This window comes from Sitophilus oryzae, unplaced genomic scaffold (genome assembly GCF_002938485.1).
Source record: "Sitophilus oryzae breed Bouriz unplaced genomic scaffold, Soryzae_2.0 scaffold_1625_pilon_pilon, whole genome shotgun sequence".
NCBI lineage: Eukaryota > Metazoa > Arthropoda > Insecta > Coleoptera > Curculionidae > Sitophilus > Sitophilus oryzae.
Window position 1 is genome coordinate 2,383,276 of NW_022146309.1, and position 27,937 is coordinate 2,411,212.

Here is a 27,937-nt window from a genome sequence, read left to right on the forward strand (position 1 = left end):
GCTAAATGTTCCTTAAATCTAGTTAATATTGATCTTCTAGTTTGCCCAACATATTTCTGATTACAATCTTTACAAAAAATTTCATAAATACCCGACCTTTCCAGTGGAGGTGTTTTATCTTTTGGATTACCTAATAATTGTTGTAATTTATTATTAGCAATATACACAAGTTTATAATTGACATTCTTAAAAATTCCTTTTAGACCACGGGATAACTCTCTATCAAACGGTATCGAAAAATATTTAGACGTATCTTTCCCCACTTGAAAAATCTAATTTTCAGAAATCATTAACCTATACCTACGTTTTCTAATTAATTTATCAACTAGTGAAGGAGAATATCCATTACACTCACCTACATTCCTAATGTAATCTCTTTCTATTTCATATCTTTCGTTGGAAAGTGGGAAACTAAGTAATCTATGAACTAAGAAATTTAAACTAGCCATTTTATGTTCAACACTATGATGTGATTCATTAGGAATATATCTGCGTGTGGTCGTATTTTTCCTATAGATACTAAATAACTTCTTGACATAAGATTAATGTTGTTCTTACAGGTGCAGTTCATTATAAATTTGGAAAGCTGGCAAACAGCGATAAACTTACAAAAAGTTCTCATACTTGAGGTTCCTGGACTAGACAACCATCACTTTATTTTGGATAAAAAAAGCATAGAGTCAGTGTGAAACGTAGTAAAATATAGATTGTACCCATAAACACTGAGTCCAGCCTTGATTTGATCCAACCTTTGATCCAACATTAAACAAATAAAAATTGGCGCCAGGAGGCACGTATAGCCGCCCATACTAAAATATCTTAGTATCTCGAAAACTGCGACTTTGACTGATTTTGATGTTATTACAAATTTTGTTGCAAATATTATTCCTAATCTTAATCTTATTTTGGAGTTACGATTTTTTTAAATTTTTAACCCCCTCCCATACCCCCTTACCAACCCCCCACCCCCACCAAAAACTAATGGCCAGATTCTCGGGTTCCACAGTATTTTTGTGCCAAATTTGGTTAAAATCGGTTTAGCGGTTTGCAAAATGGTTGGTTTTAGCAAAATGAAAAATATACGAAATAATATGCATGTACTGATTTCGAAACGACAAACTATGAAACTATGAACCCTTCCCGGACACAAACGGTACATTGTGAGACAGGAAATTGTAGAGAGAAACAAGCCCTATAACATAGGATATAACATTTTAATGAACAGTGCTTTCTATAAAATCAATAACATGAAGAATATACGAAATAATGTACATGTTCTGATTTTTTTCGAAAATCGACATCTATGAAACTATGAACCCTTCCTGGTCACAAACGGTACATTGTCAGACAGGAAATTGTAGAGAGAAACAAGCCCTATAACATAGGATACAACATTTTAATAAACAGTGCTTTCCATAAAATCAATAAAATGAAAAATATACCAAATAATATACATGTACTGATTTCTTTCGAAAATCGACAACTATGAAACTATGAACCCTTCCCGGACCACAAACGGTACCAAAACAGGAAATTGTAGAGCCCTATAACATAAGATACGACATTTTAATGAACAGTGCTTTCCATAAAATCAATAAAATGAAAAATATACGAAATAATATACATGTACTGATTTCTTTCGAAAATCGACAACTATGAAACTATGAACCCTTCCCGGACACAAACGGTACTAAAACAGGAAATTGTAGAGCCATATAACATAAGACACAACATTTTAATGAACAGTGCTTTCCATAAAATAAATAAAATGAAAAATATACGAAATAATATACATGTACTGATTTCTTTCGAAAATCGACAACTATGAAACTATAATCCCTTCTTTGGGTCCTCATCAACACACTTATAAAATAGTATTTATTGTTTTTGTAATGTCACTGTCATTGAAAAGACAGTCGGTGTAAAATGTAGTAAAAGATAGACTGAACACATAAACACTGTGTCTTTTTGATCCAACATTAAAGAAATTAAAATATAAGATTTTTTTCTTATGTATACTAAATTAAAATATCTCTTTCTGGTTAAGTCGTTCTCTTCTAATTTTTATACATATTATATAATTTAAGTAGTACTTTTTCCGTAGCTGTAGATATACACAACACTCTAAACACTATTTCAGAAACAAGGTTGCCGGCGCACTCTTAAACGACCACCTCCAAATCAACGGCATTTCCAGCGGTCTGGACGAAATCGTCGAAGTACCAGCATCGGTACACCGCACCAAATCCAGCTCATTAAAGTCGAATAAGTCCAACAAATCCGCAAAATCGCCGTCTTTGAGATCGGCAAAGTCGGAATCGTTGAAATGTTCCAGTGTTGGATCTTTTCGTTACCAACAAACACCTAATGGGTCACTAAAGTTAAGGTCTGGTCCAGAAATTCCCTTTTTTGGTGTACTTGTATTATATTTTGTCCTTATATTTGACAAATTTTGACTTTTTCGTATTTTTTTAAGCCAAACTTTTGTAGTTCTAGCCAGAGATATAGATATAATATAGGGATATAGAGTGAGCTATATAGATATACAGGGTGTCCCAGGCTGAGCGTGCATTAGAAGTTTCTAGAGAACCACAATATCTAGATCGGGGATTTTTTGCACATCATTGTTTTACCTGACAAAAAAAAATTTGCCTGACAAAAAAAATTGTATAGCCTAAACGTCAAATTTAGTGATTACCACAGCCACTGTGACATATAGAGAAGACACGTGGCTATCTATTTGAAAAATTAAATTGTTTGAATGTCATATAGTAATGGCGGTAGCTGTTCACTTCAAAAAAGTTAAAGTTTGTTAAAAGTAAGACAAAATAAAATGTTAACACTGTACTGTACTTCTGTATTGTATGCTAAATATGCTAATTACTCAAAAATTGTCCGTTTTTTGATACATCCTCAATGGTAAATGCTAAAAAATTCATGTTGGACCCAATAAAAATAAAAGTGTTTTTTTTTCTAAATGCTTTGACTGTAAAATATGAAGTTTCCCATGTTGTTGTACGCTAGATGTGCTTTTTGAATATTTATGGTCATGCCTTTTTTGTAATTTCCTCAATCACACACTTTAAATCAATGCTAAACCTTCATATTTTGACATATATCATACAAGGTGTCCCAAACTCAAGAGTAATTTGACCTTTTTCGTCTGTCTTATAATTTTCACTATCCCAATGGGTTACACTGACCTTTGGGACACCCTGTACAGTGATACCGTTCAAATTGTTACTTGTCTGATCATTTTTTATTAATACTATACAGGGTTGTTCACCACATACGACACGGAGTTTTGTAGCTAAATGATTAGATTTTTACAAATTGTAAGTTTTGGGTTCGTTGAAGGACTATTAGAGGTACAATTTAAAAATAATTTTACAAGATACAGAGTGTCCCAAATAAATAAAAAATATCAAAGTTGTATTTTTTTAAATGGAACACCCTGTATATTATTACATTTTTAGTTTCTACGATTAAAATAAAGGTAAATTTGATTAAGGTTTATTACACTTAAACCTTACCGTTTTTGAAATGTTTTCATTTTTGTGAAATTGCAGTAAAATTTTTAAGGCTTCATTTCTCCAAGGGTATGAGAGTTTTTAATACTAAATATTTACTGAAGTCTATTTATTGATCAGTTATTGTGTTGCAATAATAAAAATAATACCACCTCATACAGAGTGTCTAAAAATTTATTTTAAATAATTTCTAGATTTAAACGCCAATAACTTGTTTAATTTAAATGGAACGCCCTATATATTTTAGGAAAATCAGATGCAGAATTTAATTGTCTATGAAATTGTATTATACGACTTTTTACCTATCCCTTCAAGTTTTCGTAGAAAATGCATTTTCTTATAATTTAGACCTCATTTATCAATATATCCATGGAATATTGACATTTTAGATTGTTTTTAAAGCAACAAATGTACAAAATGTACAGGCTAGTAATATTATCGTTTTTAGCAAAATTATAATATTACTAGCCCATTTGTATGCAAAAAGAAAACTATTTAATTCTTTATAAAAGAGTATACCATTAATTAAATATACCACCATTATTTCCGCCCAAATACTAATTCATTACATACTTAATTATGTTCGTTAATAAATTATTCTAAATAAATGTGGATTTGAATCAGAAATCAATATAATAATAAGTTATGAAAATGAATATATCTGTTGTTATAAATAAGCATTGGTCAAAAAATGAAATATCATTTTTAAGGTGTTACTTTTTACCACACTGTCTAATACAGATACAAAATTCAGTTTTTTAGTATTTGGAGCAATTATTATTAATAAACGCAAACAGTCAATTAATGTAGTTTGAATATTGGAATCATATTAATTGGTCCTCCTTAACAAATATTTAAACAGTTTTTTTTATTTTTTAATGAAATAAACAAACTATATTGACAATATTAGTATCTGTATTCTTTAAAAATTTGGTACATCTTTAAAAATAATCTAAAATGTCAGTATTCCATGGGTATATTGATAAATGAGTTTTAAATTACAAGAAAATGCATTTTCTACGGAAACTTGAAGAGATAGGTAAAAAATGGTATAATACAATTTGATAGACAATTAAATTGTGTATCTAATTCTCATAAAATATACAGGGTGTTCCATTTAAATTAAACAAGTTATTGCCGTTTAAAGCTAGAAATTATTTAAAATAAAATTTTAGATACTCTGTATAAGGTAGTATAATTTTTATTATTACAACACAATAACCGATCAATAAATAAACTACAGTAAATATTTAGTATTAAAAACTTTTATACCCTTGGAGAAATGAATTGCTTAACAAAATTGAAAATATTTCCAAAACGGTAAGATGAAAGTGCGGGAAACCTTAATCAAATTTCCCTTTATTTTAATCGTAGAAACCAAAAATGTAATAATATACAGGGTGTTCCATTTAAAAAAATACAACTTTGATATTTTTTATTTGGGACACTCTATATCTTGTAAAAATATTTTTAAATTGTAGCTCTAATAGTCCTCCAACAAACCCAAAACTTACAATTTGTAAAAATCTCATCGTTTAGCTACAATACTCCGTGTCGTATGTGGTGAACAACCCTGTATATAAAAAATACATTTCTAACAGAAGTATATAATTATTAGAATACACAAAATAGTACAAAAAAAGTTCTCTTTTACTAGACATTCTGTACATAATCACACAAAACACAAAAAAAAAACAAAATATACGAAAATTCTTCTTAACATCTCTTCATTTTCTCTACAGAAGTAAAGTGGCAGCAGCCCTACTCAACAAGCACCTCCAAATCAACGGGATATCAGCAGGATTGACCACATTGAGGCATTCCCTGGACGCAAGTCTGGAAGCAGAGAAGAACAACGCTTCAGCATCCGATCCAGGAACCAGCAGCAAGATGAGAAGGGAGAGGAAAGCAGCCAGAACGCTGGGAATCATTGTTTCGGCGTTTTTGGCCTGCTGGCTCCCATTTTTTCTATGGTAAGTAACGCCTAATAAAGTTTAGATCTTCAGTTCAAATTGTATAGTTTTAGAACTGCAGGCGAACTGTATGTGAATGAGCACCTTTACACACAGAAGGTTCTTTTTTATAAAATTAGCTAAATCAATCATTATTTAACTGTTATAAAACTAGAACATCTCCTCACAATGTCCTAAATAGTTTTAGGACTTTCTCAATAGTTTTTTAATGAAGACTGATATGTAAAAAAATAAAAGGGGCAAGTATTTTAGCCATAGTAAGGACAGAGATGGAATAAGGGTAGAAAACGAGAAGGGGTTAAAGACAAACCGTGAGAGGGGGAGGAGGGTAAAAAGATGGAGTATGGGGGAAAGGAGTACAGCCGGAGAATTTATGACGTGTAATTTCAGTCTCCTATCGATTGGTAGGTAGTGAGCGGAAGTATGGTAAAAGCTGGCGTATAGATTTTCTATGTTTTACGACGTGTCACGCGTAGATAGCATCTCGCAGTCGAGATTTATGGCCAACTACTAATAGAGGAAATCTAATAATTTGCTTAAATTAATTGTCAAACTTTTAAGAAATACTTTATTACGATTATTCTATCTCTTCTTCAATGCTAATAAACATACCTAACAAATTCTCTCTGAGTCTCGGTCTATTCTGATTTTATTCGTATACTAGCGTTTACCTGTGACTTCATTCGCGTCGAATTAATCATTTGTAATGGTGATGATAAAGCAAAGTAAGAATTTCTCTTAACATACAAACTGGATAAAATTTTATATATTATGCGTGTCCAAGCGTTTTCCCGAAAGACTCGCCTTTTTTTAAATAACAATTATTGTAATATTTGAGGGGCGTTTTCACCCGCTTGAAATTTGAGATTCGAGAAACCCCTCCTTATCGAACCTCCACACCCCACAGTCAATCCGTTTGCCAAAAATCAGCTTTAAACGTCATGCAGTTTAAGCAGAATCGTGATTACTCGATGATCATATTTTATGAAACACCCTGTATAATTTTTTAAAAATCTTAAAATATGTAAAACAACAAAATAAAATATACGTGTTCAAGAGTTTTTCCGAAAAACTCACCGGTTTTTAAACAAAAAAATATTCAAATATTTGAGGGATAGTTTCACCCCCTTAGAATTCGAGTTTCGAAAAATCCCTTCTTGTCGAACCTCTACACCCTAAAGTCAATCCGTTTTCCAAAAATCAGCTTTTAACGTCAAGCGCTTTAAGCAGGATCGTGATTAATCAATGACCAGATTTTTCGAATCACTCTGTATACATTTTTAAAAAATCTTAAATTATGTAAAAAAACAAAATAAAATATACGTGTTTAAGCGTTTTTTGGGAAACTTGACCGTTTTTTAAATAAAAAATATTGTAATATTTGAGGGGTGGTTTCACCCCCTTGGAACTGGAATTTCGAGAAATCCCTTCTTATCGAACTTCTACACCCTAGGATCAACCTGTATGCCAAAATTGAGCTTCTTATGTTGAGTGATTTCACCAGGATCGTGATTAATCAGTGAGTCAGTCACTTAAGGATTTTATACAGGGTTGTTCACCACATACGACACGGAGTATTGTAGCTAAACGATGAGATTTTTACAAATTGTAAGTTTTGGGTTCGATGAAGGACTATTAGAGGTACAATTTAAAAATAATTTTACAAGATACAGAGTGTCCCAAATAAGTAAAAAATATCAAAGTTGTATTTTTTAAAATGGAACACCCTGTATATTATTACATTTTTAGTTTCTACGATTAAAATAAAGGTAAATTTGATTAAGGTTTATTATACTTAAACCTTACCGTTTTTGAAATATTTTCAATTTTGTGAAATTGCAGTAAAAATTTTAAGGCTTCATTTCTCCAAGGGTATCAAAGTTTTTAATACTAAATATTTACTGAAGTTTATTTACTGATCAGTTATTGTGTTGCAATAATAAAAATAATACTACCTTATACAGAGTGTCTAAAATTTATTTTAAATAATTATTAGCTTCAAGCGGCAATAACTTGTTTAATTTAAATGGAACACCCTCTATATTTTACGAGAATCAGATGCACAATTTAATTGTCTATCAAATTATATTATACCATTTTTTACCTATCTCTTTAAGTTTCCGTAGAAAATGCATTTTCTTGTAATTTAGAACTTATTTATCAATATACCCATGGACTATTGACATTTTAGATTATTTTTAAATATGTACCAAATTTTTAAAGAGTACAGATACTAATATTGTCGATATAATTCGTTTATTTCATTAGAAAATAAAAAAAACTGTTTAAATATTTGTTAAAGAGGATCAATTAATATGATTCCAGTATTCAAACTACATTAACTGACTGTTTGCGTTGATTAATAATAATTGCTCCAAATACTAAAAACTGAATTTTGTATGGGCATTAGACAGTGTGATAAAAAGTAACACCTTTAAAATGATATTTCATTTTTTAATAAATGCTTATTTATAACAACAGAGACTTTAATTTGATAACTTATTATTATATTGATTTCTGACTCAAATCCACATTTATTTATAATAATTTATTAACGAACACAATTAAGTATGTAATTAATTAGTATATGGGCGGAAATAATGGTGTTATATTTTCGTTTTGCTAAAAACGATAATATTACTAGTCTGTACATTTTGTACATTTGTTGCTTTAAAAACAATCTAAAATGTCAATATTCCATGGATATATTGATAAATGAGGTCTAAATTAAAAGAAAATGCATTTTCTACGAAAACTTGAAGGGATAGGTAAAAAATGGTATAATACAATTTGATAGACAATTTAATTGTGCATCTGATTCTCCAAAAATATACAGGGCATTCCATTTAAATTAAAGAAGTTATTGCCGTTTGAAGCTAATAATTATATAAAATAAATTTTTAGACACTCTGTATAAGGTAGTATTATTTTTATTATTGCAACACAATAACTGATCAATAAATAAACTTCATTAAATATTTAGTATTAAAAACATTGATACCCTTGGAGAAATGAAGCTTTAAAATTTTTACTGCAATTTCACAAAATTGAAATTATATCAAAAACGGTAAGGTTTAAGTATAATAAACCTTAATCAAATTTACCTTTATTTTAATCGTAGAAACTAAAAATGTAATAATATACAGGGTGTTCCATTTAAAAAAATACAACTTTGATATTTTTTATTTATTTGGGACACTCTGTATCTTGTAAAAATGTTTTTAAATTGTAGCTCTAATAGTCCTTCAACGAACCCCAAACTTACAATTTGTAAAAATATCATCGTTTAGCCACAATACTCCGTGTCGTATGTGGTGAACAACCCTGTATATTAGTATAGATGAATGTAGCAACAATAATTCAAGGATTATGAGTTTTTTCTAGTCAAAATTCTTTAACTTCGCCAGCGACTCACTCTTAGGTACTCAAAGATACTTCTAGAAGTGTCACAAACTTCAAATTTTGAATTTTAGATAGCTTTAAGCTTATAACAAACTATTGTTCAAATGAATAAAACGAAGCTAATCAAGAAATTAAAATATCGAAACCCTATCCAGCTAATATGTTTTCAGATACGAGCTTTATTAAAAAAACGAAGTAAAATGGAGTAAATCCTTTCTCTAAAGCCGCGTTCGGAATGTAAATTCCTTGTTCGTAAAGTTGAGGAAAATTTTCACAGTATCGGTTTACTTTTAGTCCCCCTTTTTCCAGCATCCTTTTCAGCGTTTTCGTAGGCATTTTATACTGAATCAGAACGAGTCAGACTAAATCTAAACCACCGACATTGAAACATATAGATTTCTCGGCTAAATCCCCCCCCACAAACAGATTCAATCCCAAACCTTCTTCTTCTTCTTCTTCCTGCTTTATATTAGGCAGATTGCCTGTTCATTCTTCACATCATGACTACAGTTTCAATCGATGGTAAGGTCATCACTCCATCTTTTTCTTGGTCTTCCCGTACTTCTAATCCCCTGAATGTCCGACAATATGCTTATCAACAGGGAAAATCAACAGAACTGGCCCTCGACAATTTGGTAGGGGAAATTAAGAGTACCTTTGATCGCAAAGAAATTGCGGTAGGGATATTCTCAGATATTGAGGGAGCATTCAACAATGTCACCTCTCAATCGCTCCTAGGCGCTGTGAAAGCACGAGGAGTCGAAGCAACCATAACTGAATGGATTAAGCAAATGCCCAAAAATCGAGTAGCAACGACCTCGCTCAGTGGTGAGTACGTTAGGTTTGTTCCGGGCAGAGGATGCCCGCAAGGAGGAGTTCTCTCTCCTCTTCTGTGGACCCTGTTAGCGGACGACCTGATGGCAATCATCGATGCATACGAGGTTGAAGCACAAGCATATGCAGACGACCTGGTAATCCTAGTAAAAGGACACAAAGAGGAGGACATCTCCTCAAAAATACAGGGAGTCCTAGATGCAATTCACGGCTGGTGCACACTGGAACAATTAAGTGTAAACCCACAGAAAACCGTGATCATACCATTCACCAGAAGAAGGAAAACAGACAAACTGAAACCGCCCATTCTTCTTGGTGAGACAATTCCGTTTGCCGAGGAAGTTAAGTATCTAGGATTAAACCTGGACAAAAAACTTAGCTGGACCTCTCATCTGGAAAAAACATCAAAAAAGGCTTGCTATGCTCTATGGGCATGCCGCCGAATTCGTGGTAGAAACTGGGGATTAAACCCCAAAAATATGTACTGGTTATACGTGACTGCCATCAGACCTATTATCACGTATGGTGCAGTTGCCTGGTGGCAGAAAGCCAACCAAACAACGGCAAAGAATAAATTGTCGAAACTACAACGACAAGCATGCTTAGCGGTGACTGGTGCCTTCCATTCCACGCCGTCAAAAGCTATGGAAACCCTACTCGACCTACCTCCCCTTCAAATTCTTTTGGAAAGAGAGGCGAGATTGGCTACATATAGGTTTCTAAATATAGCACGATGAAGCCAAGGAACAATTATGTTCATACAAAACCGGCTAGTAGAAGAACTACAGTCGGATGAGATTCTGGGAATGATCTCGGATCTTACACCACCAGTCCAACTCTTGACGCGCACCTACAACGTCCTGTTTCCGAATAGGGACGAGTGGGATAAGCCGGGAAACGGTTTACTACATGCGGAACTGTGTTGGTACACGGACGGATCCAAAAACGAAAAAGGATCTGGAGCAGGAATTTACTGCAGCAGTCCAAAGACTGAGATCTACTACAGTCTTGGAAAACACACCACGTTCTTCCAAGCTGAGCTATATGCTATTGAAACATGTGTGCAACTGCTGGTAGAACAGCAATACACCGGGAAAACAATATGCATATTTTCGGATAGTCAAGACGCGCTGAAAGCACTTGAGGCAACGAAAAGCACGTCTATGACGATTCTTCATTGTAAGAAACTACTCAATATACTGGGAGATAGGAACAAAGTGTCGCTAATATGGATACCGGGACATGTCGGCCTAGAGGGAAATGAACGTGCTGATTCCCTCGCCAAAATTGGTGCAGGCTCGCCATTCGTGGGCCCAGAACTGACACTTAGCGTTCCTAAAAATCTCGCAAGAGACAGGCTCTGTGAATGGGTTAGGAGTGCGACGTTCCGGGACTGGAATGACAGTCCCGGAATGGAACATGCCAAGAAAATCCTAGCAGGGCCATCCAAACATAGAACAGGAGAACTCCTAAAGGCCGGTAGGAATGGAACGCGTGTGCTCACTGCAGTGTACACGGGCCACTGCCGGCTGAGATCTCACCTACAGAGGACGGGACTGGTGGAAGACGCCGAATGCCGACTCTGTATGGAAGATGACGAAACAATGAAGCACGTTATGTGTACCTGCCCCGCTGGGAGCAGGACCAGGTTTGAGATGTTTGGCAAACCCATGCTAGACCTATCAGACCTAGGAGACATATCGCCCTCAGACATAACGGCCTATATTAGAAGGCTGGGTCTTGAGGGTGAACTTTGACGCTCTTGTAAATTAGAGCGTGTAGAAACTGAGCCACAATAGGCCCTCGCGGCCTCAGTGGAGAGTCCCCATGGGACCCACTCTTAGTCAATACAATACAATACTTCCCAGTGGTGATTTGTCTCGAGCTAACCTTTCTATTCTTCCCTCGTCTATTCAGCTTATATGCTCATTCCATTCGCGTCTTCTGCTCAATACCCATTCATTAATGCTATCCACCTTGCATGTTTGCTTTATGTTGTCGCTTCGTTCTCTATTTAGCAGCGTTTTACTTGTAATTTTGCGGAGGATTTTCATCTCGCCTGTTTCCAAGAATCTTTTGTTTTTGCTGTATCCGGTCTGGTTTCTGCGGTGTAAGTCATTATGGGTCTGACGACAGCCTTTGTATATTCTTGACTTGACCTCGACACCTATGTATTTATTTTTCCATAATATGGTGTCGTTCAGACATCCAGCCACTCTCATTGCTTTTGTTGTTTGTTGTCTTACTTCTGTTTCGATATCGCCATTTCTTGCTGTATTATTGTGTTATCCACGACAATCTTGCATCTGATAGGTATTTTTGATGTAGTCAGGCTCTTTGTTTCGTATGCAGAGATTATCATGTTATAAGATTTTGCTACTAGATTGAACTAGTCTTTGGAGGTCGTTCTCATTTAAAACTTTTTAACACAGAATTGTAATATTAAATGCGCTCTCCCATTTTGTATCCATTTAAATGGCGCTCTTGTACATTTTTAAAATCTTAAAATATGTAAAAAAACAAAATAAAATATACGTATTTAAGCGTTTTTTCGGAAACTTGACCGTTTTTTAAATAAAAAATATTGTAATATTTGAGGGGTGGTTTCACCCCCTTGGAACTGGAATTTCGAGAAATCCTTTCTTTTTGAACCTCTACACCCTAGAATCAACCTGTATGCCAAAATTGAGCTTCTTACGTTGACTGGTTTGAGCAGGATCGTGATTAATCAGTGAGTCAGTCACTTAAGGATTTTATATATTAGTAGAGATTTATATCATTTCTAACAGAAATAGAAACATAACCTTTGACAAGTTAATATTTTGGACAGTACTTAGTGTTTTTACTTCTGGAATGTCTAGATCATAATAGATGATATAATATATAGTCTAAGATAGGTTTGATATGATATACCTACTGTTCTGATTATTTTTTTCGATAGGTATTATATAGTCTGTCCAACGAGAAGATCCTTGACAGTGATAGATGTGTCTGTCATTTTAATTTCAAAGTAGTTTATTTTATTTTACAAAGAAATAAGTTGGTACAACTGGAACGCATAGCAGGAAATATTTAAAATTTGATTGACAAGATGACAAGTGATTACTTCAAAAATATTGTGAAAAACTCTATAAAACTGAAAAAATGTAATCGAGGTTATTTTATTTAATAAAAACGGTATGTGTTAATACAAAACAAACAAGAACAAGACACTACATACCAAAAAAAAATATAAATAAGAACTATTATTTACTTTCAAGCTTTATGAAACTACCCTGCATTTATGATTATATTTATCAATATAACTTATGTACAAATACAAATTTAGCAATATTCCACAGGAATAAATAAAACAACATAGGTAAATAAAACAAACTATTTTATTAATAATAACATTCTACCAAATGTTATACCTTAAAGGTTGATTAATTAACTCATAATCTTAATTTTTTAAACCAGTACCTTTTGACATTATTTTTCTGCAGTACTAAAAATCCATTATTTACCTATCGTGTGATGTCGATATTTTACAGCCACTCTAGTTTTTAGTATGTGTTTAGTTTGATCCTTCTACCATATACACGAGATGCACTTATCTACGACGAAATGTATACAAACTTTATCGATGTAGCAACTTCATTGGTGTATAAGACTTTCTGCCTGGGCAGCGAATATTAACCATAAACTGTGCTCTGAGTCTACAGTTAATTTTCACTCGATTTTTCCTCCACTTGACTTCAAAAGACACAAAACACACGTAATAATACGAATTAAAATGCATCATCTTCCAAAACGCAGGGTATTTAACAAAAGTTGACACAAAATTATAACCTATAATTTGGCAAGACTTTGACAAGCGTCAAAAATTACAAAAATCTAAAGGCGAGTTCATACGCATCGGCGCCCGTTTGTCGTTCATCGTTCCGTCAAACCAATAAAATTGAAATACGATCTGTCATTTTTTAAATAAACCAATAAAACTGGTTAAAAACAACAAGACACGAAGCATGACGGATCTATATTTAAACCCATCCATAGATAACTTAAAAATTATTAGAAACTTTTTTTAGTAAAATAAATAGATTGGTATGGGACGTCATCTCCTTTTCTTCTGTCATCGTCTGTCGAAATCTTACCTGAGAAAAAAAGCAGAGTATATTTAACTTCTACTAATGTAACTTCTAAATGGTTTAAAAATTATTTGTTTTTAAAAAAATAAAGATTTCATTGAGTATATCAGTATGCCCTCTACTACTTTTAATGTCTATATGTCTTTTTACATTTGAAAATGCTTGTGTTCGTTCAGGAGCTCAGCCCAGCGCGTACAAGGTTTAATAAACCATGAAAATATCTCTTATAGAACGTTATAATACTTCTTTCTAATATCGAAAAAATATTATACACTTTCTCCGAATTTTTTTAGAACGAATATATTTTCATTCTTGCTCGTTACGATTTTTCTCTTCATTTTCTTTTGTATGCTAATGTGTGAGTATATTAAAAACATATTTTATTTAGTCCTAACCGATATGTTTATTTAAATTTCGGAATAATGCCAGATTTATTTTTGGCTAAAAGTTAAAAATATCCTGAAAGAGAAAAAAATATATTCTTTATCAATATATTTAAATTTCTAAATAAATAATAGTTATTTTTTATAAAAGACGATAAAATAATATTTATAAAGTATAAAACAATATTTTTTTCCATAGATAGTTACGTTTTAATAAATATTCAAAAATTACTATTTCAAGGAATTTATTACGAGTAGAAAAAATATTGTGCTGGATTGGCGTTGGTTTCTATGTAATTTGACAAATAAATAAAGCTGTCTCTTTAGTTGTCAGTTTTGAGTCAATATTTTTTAATTCTCTTTCGTGTCGTTTGCTGATTGAATTGGAGCCAGAAATGGCTCAAAACGAAATAAGTAAATTACCAACAGATATTCAGGCTGAGGCGACACAAACGCCATATCCAACTACTTCCATTTAAATCCCGAATAACTTATGAAAAGGAATACAAAAATTTTCAAAAATGGAAGCAATTAAAAAACGGGCGAGAAGAAATAAAGTTTTTAACCTATCCTCGCTGTTAAAGTATCATTTAATCTATCCTTGAGGTTAAAGTACTATTTAGTCTACTATTTTTGATAGATATAAGGCAATTTTAATCAGTTTGCTATGGAAAAAAAAAATAATAAGATATTGAAATAAATAGAAAATGCTTACTTAATACTTGGAGTACACACAAATTGGTTTCAATCATTCCATATCGTTCGTTAAATCAGTCTACACAAAAAATTAACAAAAAAACTCACACTTTTCTTCAATTCTCTGTTAGTTTTTAGGAAAAGAGATGACATTTCTAGAAAATGATATTTTTCAGACAGATATCTCGAGGATATATCCCAAAAATTCCTTAAAAAAACTAAATATATACTTGTGAGTGTGTGTATGTGAAGGGAAGATCCAATTTACAGCTAGACAAATTCCTCTTAGCTCTATATCCTGTCGAGTGCTCTATTTTCTATTTTTATTTTCTATCCGCCTTTTTATCCTGTTTTGCCAAGATCGATCTTCCCGTTTCCTGTGAAATTGGCTTAATTTTATTTTAAACCCTCGGGAATAAGTTGACGGAACTATAATTATGAGAATATTTCTTAAAAGTGTTACTAAATAAGTTTATTTTTTTCCACGTAGTATAAATATACATCTGATATACTGGGTGGGTCTTAAATAAGTGCAAATATTTTCAGACCTGGAAGATCTCGATAAAAGAGACATATTTTCTCTTTACCGTTTTCCAAAAAAATATAATTTTTTTGCAAAAATTTTGAGAACGACTGTTTTTTTCTGAGTTTTCTTTCTTGTTAATTTAATCTGCTACCTTTGTCTCCATATTATCAACAAATTATGGTTTTTAACAAAATAAAAATACAAATTTTTTTTCAAAAAAAATGTCAAATATTTTTTTTACGTGTTACATGGGTCAAAATATACTACCCCTAAAATATTTGCACTTATTTAAGTCTCACCCTGTATATTCCTCTACTGTTTCCAGTGTACACATTGGTTTAATGTTTTCTTCTTTAGATAAAGTGGCATTGTAGAGTTGAATATGTTTGAGTATACAATAAAACCAATAAGGTAATTAAGGGCTTATTTTTTGGTATTTATTATAATTTTGTTAATATCTTCAGTTTGAAAGAGGATATCAAGATACGGTTTTCACTGACTTTTTAAGCTTTTATTACTCTTTGCTATCATGTAAAATTGAATATACTATCGCATTTATTTTTTTTTTTTTGAAAAAACGCGCAATGTTTGTTAAATTGTAAGAGAGCGCCCCCTAGCAGCTACATTCAAAAGCTTATTATTGTTGTTTATACCGAATAATATAGAGTAAGAAACGCTCTTTTAAACGAGCTCTCATTTGTTGGATTCCGATCATCCAGTCCGGAGTTATCAATATTTAAATAAAAACAGATTTTGTCCCACCACTTTATTTTGGCAGATAAGGAAAAATGATTCTAACAAAAAATATTCAAAATTGTGTAAAAACTCCTTTTTCTTATTTTTTATAGGAGTTGGGCCCTCTAGCGGCCGTTTTACAAACTTGGAAATAATTTCCAACAATTTATCATAGCCTCTTTAGTGAAAAATATTTTTTCCGCAGGCCCTACAGCTAATACTTTCCGAGATATAGCCCAGAGCTATTCTTAGTGGGACACCCTATACAGGGTGGCTCGAATTCGACGCTCATCATTGGGATTTCGGAAACCATAAAAGATACAGGATCGGTTAAATGGAGGCAAAGTTGCGCAATTTGATGCTCAATAAAATGCCGTATTGCATTTTTATTTTTTTTGCATAAAATATTCTGGTGATGGAATTTTCTGTACGAAACGTCGGCAAATATCAAAGTGACTATATATAGTGTTAAGAGTGATGAAAGGATTTAGTTCGTTTTCGAGACGAGACTCGAGACCATACTCGGACAATACGAGACGAGACTTTTATCGGTCTCGTCGCGAGACTTTTCGTGTCTCGTACCGAGAGTCTCGCAGGTGAACACTTGAAAAACCTTTACTTAAAAACCAACTTTTACTTAAGTTCTGTGTTGAATGTACAGGGTGGGTCATATTCGACGCTTTTAAATGGAAACACCCTTTTCTATAGGAGATAGACGAAAACTAATATTAGTGTCTGGAGCTCAATTTTCATCAAAAACATGATGGTGAAAACCGCACATCAATATCTGTTACCGTTTCGGAGTTACGGGGTGTTTTTCAAAAATGTGCATTTTTAACAAATCGCTGTAACTTTTTTACTATGGAAAATTTTGTATTTTTGTGAAAACATTTACAAAGCACCTTTTTACGTAGAATTTAATGTTTTAGGTATATTTTTTTTTAAAATTAATAATTTAAGAGTTATCAACAGAAAAATTGATTTTTTATTTGGGACACCCTCTATATTTTTAAAAAGCTGAAAAGAATTTAAAATTACCATTCCAAAAATATAGCACACTTGATATTTCATTAGAATCCCCTTTGAAATACAGAATTTTTAAAAGTTCGCCACTTTTAACTAGTAGGCTTTGGACCCCTTATTGATAATATGCCCTTAATGGAACTCGAAAATATATTTTTCCAGCAAGACGATGCACTGCCTCTGAACGCTGAACTTATCAGCAAATTTCAAGATTAATTGGATAGCTAACCAAGATCCCAGCCGTTGACCGTCGAGGCCGCCTGACTTAGTGCCCATGGATCTAATCCTATTGATATATTTGCGGAAGAATAAAGGTTCCTTATTCTTCCGTATAATCTAGACAAGAATTAAAAATACTTAGCAGTTATGAGAGGGTATCTTTCACCCCTACTGAGTTAATGAATTTCACGAGAAATGTTCAAAAACTGCCCCGTCTGTCTGTCCATAACAGAAGACGGTCGATATGTCGAACACCTGTAGCAAAATCTCATGTCTTGGTTTGCTATTTATTTTTATTGTTATTAGATATAGTTTAAATGCGTTGATGTTGGTTAAATATATTTTAAATTGTTATAAAATTCTGCATCCCTCGTAGCAAATATTATTTTCGTTTTAATTGATGCTCACAGCTAGATTTTTTTTGCATTACAGCCGGTGCCGTTCAAAGCCTACTTATTTAAAGCGGGCGAATTTTTATATTTATACTCTATGTCTCGAAGAGGAATGGAGCAAAATATCAAGTGTGTTATATCTTTGGAAAGGTAATTTTAAATTCTTTTGAATAAATTAAAAATATACAGAGTGTCCCTTATAAAAAATCAAATTTTCTGTTGATAATTCTTAAATTATTAATTTTAAAAAAATTATACTTGAACCATTAAATTCTACGTAAAAAGGTGCTTCGGAAATGTTTTCATAAAAATACAAAATTTTCCACAGCAAAAAAGTTACAGCGATTTGTTAAAAATGCATATTTTTGAAAAATACCCCGTAACTCCGAAACGGTAACAGATATCGATATGCGGTTTTCACCATTATGTTTTTGACAAAAATTGAACTCCAGACACCGATATTAGTTTTTGTCTATCTCCTATAGAAAAGGATGTTTCCATAATTCTGTACATTACCTTAGTTTTTGCTAAATTCATTTTAAGATCTACTTTATTGCTGGCTGTATTTAGTTCGTTAATTTGTACTAAAGCCTATAATTGACTCAAATTTACTGAAATCCTTGAACAAACAACTAAACACATCATTATGTCAATGTGCTGACCTTCTCCAAACTTTTCAAAGTGCACCCCGACATCCTTTCCTACCCTTCGCCATGTTTGCCAACTTAACTGCCGCTACAGGGATGCAATTTGCTCTTGAATAATGGGGAGACTTCCCCCCAACTCGGCCCCCTTGTTGGGGGGCGACTTCCTAAACTTTAGTCCCGAGCATCGTGACAGGGTCTACTAACTAGGGGATGCTAAGCGTTAGAAGGTGCATTAAGGGTCCCGAGAGCACGCTGAGCGCTGTTTTACTTGCGAGACGCGTATAGTTCATAATGCAGTTTGAAATATAGACTTGTTAAGGAACTGCAAGCGATAGTAGTACACTGGAAAAAAATCGAACGTGTAGATAATAAATTACAGAGAACAACACGGTTGTTTTTTTATAAATTAAGGCTTTGTTTTAGAATTTAGAATTTAGAATGAGTGGGAGGGGGGTTAATCACTTCGACCTTACAGATCCATTGTGTCCTCCTTTCTTGAATCATAACTCATCATACAGTCCCAGGGCTTTGACAAAAGCCAGTATCTGGGACGGTTTTATAGAGGGTAGTTCTCCATCTCCAATATCAGTCGTACCAAAATTTATGGCACGAATGGTTGTCGTCTCGGCGCACTCAGTGATGAGGTGTACTGGTGTTTCACCATCTTCCCCACAGAATCTGCATTCGCCGTTTCTTCTTAGTTTCAATCTACTGAGGTTTTCATTGAGGAGACAGTGTCCTGTTAAAAACCCCGTGACAATCCGAAGATTGTTCTTACTCAGACCCAGGAAGATCTATGATTTTTCTTGATCATAAGCCCTCAGAAACTTCTTCGAGTGTCTTAGACCATTGCAAGATTTCCATTCCAGGTTGCGGATGGAATCTTCCAAGTTCTTGAGTTCCGCCTTGAGTTGGTTACCACTTGGAAAGCAGAACGGTTCTGGTCCAGTTAGTGGAGTGTTCGCTCCTTTCTAGCTAGATTATTTGCTTTTTCATTGCCTTCTATCCCTTGGTGAGCAGGCACCCAGTTAGGAGGACTTTGTTTTCTTTGCCTAATTTATTCAGCTTCTCTATGCATTCTTTGACCAATTTCGAATGGATTGATACTGAGTTGATCGCTTTTAACGCTGCTTGACTATCAGACAAGGTGGCTATTTCTTGTTTCCGATAGTTCCTATCTAAGATAAGTTGTATGCATCTTTCGATAGCGTAGATTTCTGCCTGTAGGATACTAGGGTAAGTGCCGATTGGTTCGGAGTATTTAGCTCTCGGCCCAAACACTCCGATCCCTGTTCCCGTATTGGTTTTGGAAGCATCAGTATACCAAGTTATGGTATGGTCTTTTAACTGCTGGGCAAGCGTTTCGCTCTTCCAATCCTTTTTATTGCTCAATACTACATGGAGATGTTTCTCAAAGTTGTACGTTCTTAGCATATCGTCCACTGGGAGTTGCAGGAGTGGTATTTCCTTTATGAGGGTGTTCCAAGCCCCTGATCTGACAATTCTCCCAGTACTAATTCCGTTAGTGACCATTCTAATCAATGTCGCATTGGCATATCTACCAATGACAATGTGCAGTGGTGTTAGATCTAGAATGACCTCCATTGCTGCTGTTGGACAGGTTCTCATGGCTCCTGTGATGCAAACGCATGTTAGTCTCTGGACTTTGCATAGGTTTAGCCTTGCCGTCCGTTGCTCTAGTTTTGTGTACCAGGCAACTGCTCCATAAGTAATCATGGGTCTTACTATCATGGTATACATCCAGCGCAAAATGTTAGGGAAGCAGCCCCATCTATTTCCGGCCAGTCTTCTGCATATCATGAGAGCCTTTATGGCTTTGCTGGTAGTGTTCTTAATATGCCTGTTCCACAGGAGTTTACTGTCCAGGGTTATTCCCAGGTATTTAACTTCCTGTGTTGGCAGTATTTCCTTTCCATCTAGTTGGATTCTTTTCAAGTTTTTCAGACTTCGCCTTCTGGTGAATGGCACTATCGCGGTTTTGTCTGAGTTGATACTCAGCCCGACAGTCCTACACCATCTCTCAGTGATACGGAGTCCTCTTTGGATAATATCACACAAGGTTTGGTTTGGGCTTTGTTTACATTTTTAAGTTTTGTTTTTAAGTTTGGTTTGGTTTGAATCCGCTACAGAGGTATCGACATTTTTATACATATTTGTATTTACATACCAAAGTAAAATCAATATAGTACTAAAATATTCCGAAATAATATTTCCTATAAATTTTATATTATTATATTAAAAGTAAAACGGAAATCAACTCGTACGCGTACAAATCATAATATATCGAGCTTCGATTGTATTATTTCAGCGTTTATATATAAATATAAAATAACCTTTGATATTTCATAATTTCAATAGTCCTCGGGCCTTTGAATTCGAAATATTAGTAGTATGTATTTGATTACCCAGTATAATCGAAAAAAAAGCTCTTATAAAAACGCAAAAAATAAAACTCTCTGGTAAAAATCACTTTTAGTTCCAGGATAAACAAAATTAATCTTTAAAAAGGGTTAAAACTAGCTTTATTAGTAATTTAGGAATGGCAAAGGGAGCAGGTCGAAGGATAAATATTTAAGGGTCGGAAAGAATTGGAATCCCTACAAAATAAAAGGGAATACAGCGGAAAAATTACCCTTAATTGGATTACGGAGAAAAAAGCTTTGACTTTTTTTTCGTTCTTGTTATCCTAACATTAATTATTTTTTTGATATGTGTTTTGTGTATTTTTTTTGTAAATAATAAAGTAAATATTCTAATGAGGGATAAATCTGCTCTTTGTAAGTTTAATTTAACAAATTTTCACATAAAATACGAGACATTTTTATTACGTTTGAATAAAAGAGCTCAATATACAGGGTTTGGAAATTTCGGCATAGCATATTCTGCAGATAAAAATAAGTAAAAAGTTCGTATAGATTTATGTCCTAAAATGCTTCGTTTCGCATATACAGTGTGTAAAAGTTTCATTTTTATTTCGATTTTTTCCAAACAATTTCTGAACTAATTTAGATATTTTGATGAAAATTGGTGTCTGGCAGTTTTTTGACATGAAAAATTTGATTTTGTTTTAAAAATGACTTCTATTTGTAGAGGACGCCACCTACATGTGTTTTAACTGTTTTGAAGAGTAATAACATTTCGTCCGTACCTGTATAAATCTACTTAGTAAAAAAATATACACTTTCGCCGTTTTTTACATCAAAATTTTGGACTTATTTGAGTAAAGGTAAAGAGAAGATATGTTCCTTTTATCGAGATCTACCAGCCCTGAAAATATTTGCAAAAGACTCACCCTGTATAATTTCAGTTTTTTGTGCCCTATACGCGAAAAAATAAATAGAAAAATTAAAGCAGACCAAGTTATCGAGAAAGGAAAACATCTAGAAATATGGCCAGTAAATCAAGATGAGAAAGGATAAGAAATACCCAAGCTGATGGTAGTTCTGTTATCACAAAATATATTATATTTCTTTCTTCTCGTTTTTTTTCGACCTGAGATTTATTTATTATCGGAAAAAGGAAAACACATTAAGAGAATTAATTTCTTCTAAAGACTGTGCTGCAATGGCCATCTGTTTTAATCTAATGGATATAAAGGAAAAATACCACATTGATTAAAACATTAGATCGAGATATAAAATGGATAATTCCTTTATTATTGGCTGACTATTTGCTCCCAGTGAACGTATTTTATCAGTCTATAGGAATTTTTTGGATTATTTATTGTTAATTTTTTATCTTTTTTTATCCAAATTAGATAAATCCGTGTTTAGGGTTCTTTGAGCAATTAAGTTTTTTTCCGAGTAACAGGTCGCTAACCCGATGCCTCAACCCGCAACCTGGAGGACCAGGGGCCTTTCTGTAGGGATGCCCATCCTTAGCCGAGAGAACCGGTTTTGAGGCGCCGGAATCTCGCCTTCGCCCTATTCCTGTTAGCTGCATAACACCCATCCATTGGATGCCATACATTACCAGTGGTCACGCGGCTCTCATGAGCCTTCGAGGACGTAGGAAATAGAACTTGCTGGCAGAGCCTATGAAACAGTGGACATTTCTCAGTTTTTGATGAAATACTCCTACTCGACATTGGAGTATCTCCTTGAGATCCGAAGTAACATGCATCTAGCAAGTTACGTCGAATTGAACAAACGAATTTCGTGATTGCGCAGGACTCATACGATCTAGAGTTCATGACTAAGAGGCTTTATCAAGAATACAACAAATGGGGACTTCAGGTTAGTCTAAAGAAGACCGAATACTTAGCTGTCAATTCCAACGCTCGTTTTGAAGTCTTCATTAATGATAACGTCCAGATTCAACAAGTAGACAAATTTAAATACCTGGGTGCTACTATCAACAACGAGGGTTTGGGCAAAGAAGAAATACAAACCCGAATTCAGAAGAGCAAACAAGTTATTGGATGTCTTAACAGCCTCTGGTGGGACCGAAACTTATCTGCAACAACTAAAAAGAGACTTGGAAGAACATTGGTGGAGTCAGTTCTTTGCTATGGTTCAGAGCTGTGGACTCTGAGTGCAGACGCGAAGCGCAAAATCCAAGTTGTTGAAATGGACTACCTTAGAAGAAGTGCAGGTATATCTAGGATGGAAAAAAGACAAACATCGAGGTCAGGCGTATCATGAATGCATCGGAGGAGATAGTACTGGATCGAATCGAAAAATCCAGCTTAAAATGGTTTGGACATGTTCTACGTATGCCGGAGAACAGGTGCCCAAAAGAGTTTTTCAATGGGCTCCCAGGGCAGAAGAAAGAGAGGTAGACCTAGAAAATCCTGGAACGGAACGGTTACGGAAGCAATGGAAGCTCGTAACCTAGAAGCTGATGACGCTCTAAATCGAGATGTGTGGCGTAGGGTAACGGGAAGGCAGCAATAGGCTGTAGTTGGAAATGAGTATTAAATACTTAAACCAAATCCCGTTTATATATATATATATATATAGATAAATCCGGAAGGACACTGTGATAAGGTCTTATAGATCTATTTTGTCCTCCTTTCTTGAGTTTGGGTTGAAATAACTCATTATAAAAGAGGTCTTTCACAAAAGCCAGTATCTGAGACGGTTTTACAGAGGTTAGTTCTCTATCTCCGAAAACTTGCTAATAACTGTCTAATTTTATAAAAACAGTAATTTTTCATTGGAACTAATAATTCATAATTCAATATTTCAAATTGCAACATTTGAAAATGTCTAAATCCCGACCATTCTCCAAAATCCTAGAATTTCACTCCCAGACAAAAGTCAAATAATGAAACAAAATTCTTCATCTCGCCAATCTTTCCGTCTCATTACGTTTGAAAATTATTTCGACTATTTGCCTATAAAATAATAGACTCTCCAGGTTGCCACGGTAACCCTGATGATGAGCTCCTAAACTTCTTACTGAAGAAGCTGAGAATACGGGAGAATGGAGTTAAATATTAAATCAGGCAAATAAGGAGTTCTGAGAAAATACTGTCAATAGATTGAATAAGTAAAGGATGATGGAGTTTAACTTTAAACTTGTTTTATTTAAGCCTATATATATACAGGGTGAGTTTCCTACGATGTTCTCTATGGGCAACTCGGAAACTACTGGAGATAGAGAGTCGGTTAAATGGGGAAAGAATTGCAGTTTTGTGGGGTCATAAATATGCGCCTTTCAGATTTTTGAAAAAGTTCATGGCTTACTAGATATTTCGAAAAAAAACAAATTTTGGCTATTTTAAAAATTGTCCCAATTCCATTATAATCTATTTTAGACAAAAAGTGTTCAGATAAAAGTTGTAGATAATCACATTCTTAATGAGTTTGCGTTCTCCGATTTTTTCTAAAGCCTGTCATTTTTGACATATGACACAAACATATGTTTTTTTTTAAATGGAAACCATAGTTGGCCATGACTTCATAAAAAGCGCCATTTTTTAAGCTTTTCAGCGATATAAGCTATAATATGTTTCTTTCACAAAATTACTAAGTTATAGCCAATTCTTATCTTTCTTGACTAATTTCACTTAGTTAGCCATGGAAACAAGTTCAATCGTCGTTGCTCTCAGAAATATGAAATTGTCACATTCAATTTTTTTGAATTAAAATAAACAAAAATTCTAAATAAGAGTTTTTCAAATGAAGAAAAGCGTGTAGGATTATTGATTCAACTTTTTTTGGCTATACAGTTTCGAGGATACGTTGACCAGTGAAAGTTATTTACGTTTTTTTAGAGAACGGTTTTCAATGGTGTTCTAATTTTGTTATGATTTATCACTTATAAAAAGACAAAATATATTATTAATCTATATTATAAAGTTATTTTAGAAAATTTTCAAAAAATCCGCAATTGTTTTGAGTACATAAATGCATCTTTTTAAAACTGAATTTCTAGCTATTCACATAGAACTCTGCGAGTGCCTCTCTTAATTCATAAGTTCTTCTGTAAACCTTGTTGTTAACCATACCGCATAAAAAAATCTAAAATGGATAGGTCAAGTGACCGAGGAGACCCATGCAATTTGGTCCACCTCTTTCTATCCCTGAGTCTAGATAATTATGATATAAATAATTTTTAACATTTCTTTCATTGTATGTTTGGGGGATTGGGGTTGGTGTGTCATAATGAAAGTCATTTTGGAACCACTCTATTAATGGGCGAGTATTAATAAATTTAACTTTTCTAACATGTCTTGAAAACCTTTCTCTACAAAACGTAAGTAACGTTTACCGGTCAACGTATCCTCGAAACTGTATGGCCAAGAAAAGTTGAACCAATAATCCTACACGATTTTCTTCATTTGAAAAACTCTTATTTACAATTTTTGTTTATTTTAATTCACAAAGATTCAATATGACAATTTCATATTTCTGAGAGCAACGACGATTGAACTTATTTCCATGGCTAACTAAGTGAAATTAGTCAAGAAAGATAAGAATTGGCTATAACTCGTAACGTAATTTTGTGAAAGAAACATATTATAGCTTATATCCCTGAAAAGCTTAAAAAATGACGCTGTTTATGAAGTCATGGCCAACTATGGTTTCCATTTAAAAAAAAACATATGTTTGGGTCATATGTCAAAAATGACAGGCTTTAGAAAAAATCGGAGAACACAATCTCATTAGGGATGTGAATATCTACAACTTTTATCTGAAAACTTTTTGTCTAAAATAGGTTATAATGGAATTAGGGACAATTTTTAAAATAGCCAAAATTTGTTTTTTTCGAAATATCTAGTAAGCCATGAACTTTTTCAAAAATCTGAAAGGCGCTTATTTATGACCCCATAAAACTGCAATTCTTTCCCTATTTAACGGACTCTCTATCTCCAGTAGTTTCCGAGATACCCATAGAGAACATTGTAGGAAACTCACCCTGTATATACTAGCGTGTACCAGCGACTTCGTTCGCGTCGAATTAATCATTTGTAATGGTGATGATAAAGCAAAGCAAGAATTTCCATTAACATACAGACTGGATAAAATTTTCTTACATTTATGTCAGCATGAGAAAAAACAATATGGTGATATTATTATATAACTTGGTAATATTTGAGGGGTAGTTTCATCTCGTTGGAATTTGACTTTCGAAAAATCCGTTTGCCAAAAATAAGCTTTTTACGTCAAGCAGTTTAAGCATAATCGTGGTTAGGAAATTACCCAACTTTTTGGAACACTTATGTTCAATCAAAATATGTAAAAAAACAAATAAATTATGCTTGTCCAAGCGTTTTCCCGAAAGACTAACCGTTTTTTAAGTAACAAATATTGTAATATTTGAGAGGCGTTTTCACCCTCTTGGAATTTGAGATTCGAGAAACCCCTCCTTATCGAACCTCTACACCCCACAGTCAATCCGTTTGCCAAAAATCAGCTTTAAACGTCAAGCAGTTTAAGCAGAATCGTGATTACTCAATGGTCATATTTTATAAAACACTCTGTATAAATTTATAAAAAATCTTAAAATATGTAAAACAAAATAAAATATACGTATTTAAGAGTTTTTCCGAAAAACTGACCGATTTTAAATAAAAAATATTTTAATATTTGAGGGATAGTTTCACCCCCTTAGAATTCAAGTTTCGAAAAATCCCTTCGTATCGAACCTCTACACCCTAAAGTCAATCTGTTTTCCAAAAGTCAGCTTTTTACGTCAAGCGCTTTAAGCAGGATCGTGATTAATCAATGACCAGATTTTTTGAAACACCCTGTATACATTTTTAAAAAATCTTAAAGTATGTAAAAAAAAAACAAAATAAAATATACGTGTTTAAGCGTTTTTCGGAAACTTGACCGTTTTTTAAATAAAAAATATTGTAATATTTGAGGGGTGGTTTCACCCTCTTGGAACTGGAATTTCGAAAAATCCCTTCTTATCGAACCTCTACACCCTAGAATCAACCTGTATGCCAAAATTGAGCTTCTTACGTTGAGTGGTTTGAGCAGGATCGTGATTAATCAGTATGTCAGTCACTTAAGGGTTTTATATATTAGTATAGATATGTATATATATATATATATATATATATATATATATATATATATATATATATATATATATATATATATATATATATATATATATATATATATATATATATATATATATATATATTATATATATATATATATATATATATATATATATATATATATATATATATATATATATACAGGGGTCTAACTAATTACCTTTTCGAAGTGAATCTTCTTTTCACTAGTAGAGCTAGTGAGATGAAAAGTGGTAATGATCGACTCAATGAATGACTCAAGTGTATTTTGTATTTTGAAGAATGTTTGTTATTGTTTTCCTATCCTTCTTATTTTTTTTGAAACTGAAGTACCTACTTGTTCCAAATGAGCTGTATCGCTGAAATTAAATTACAAAAATGATTATTTTAAACGTACTATAAGTTATTTTAGTTAGAGAGTAGGGTTTTAGCTCTTTTAATGAAAATTAAAATAAATTACGGGCATGAGAAACATTGAGAAATCTACTCGACCTTTGTTATTATAATGAAGAAACTTTTATGAAATTAACGAGGGTTTTAACATACTTTTCCTGATATAATTATGGCTCTAGCTGTCCGAATTTTCAATTTAATTTTCTAACGTTACAAGATTAACCACACAAACGAATATTTTCTCTTTCAAAATTACCGTAGGAATTTGTTTAGTATAAATGTTTCGGCGAATGTTTCGAATTTCAACATGAAAGTTATTTATAAAAAGTGCGCTTGAAGAATCTTTAATTGCTTTTCTTATGCTCCGAAACAGAAATAAAGAAATTAAATTTTAATTTTTAAAAATAACAGTTTTTTTTCTTTTGGGTCGGTGTTTCTCCTTCCTACGACTGTGTCACCCTTTTGTTTCAACCCTACGTCTTTCTGTGTTAAGAGCAGAAATGTTTTTTTCTTGTTCGCCATCCGCGAAACAA

General features: G+C 33.2%; 1 protein-coding gene across 1 annotated transcript in view; it reads left to right on the forward strand.

Annotated features, from left to right (window-relative positions):
• The window catches only part of LOC115880525 (octopamine receptor beta-1R-like), an 83,531-nt gene that overhangs the window by 32,253 nt on the left and 23,341 nt on the right, over positions 1-27,937 (forward strand). The window contains exon 2 of the mRNA XM_030897742.1: positions 5,273-5,503. Within this exon, the coding sequence (XP_030753602.1) occupies positions 5,273-5,503 (231 nt within the window). The remainder of the gene's footprint in view (positions 1-5,272; positions 5,504-27,937) is intronic.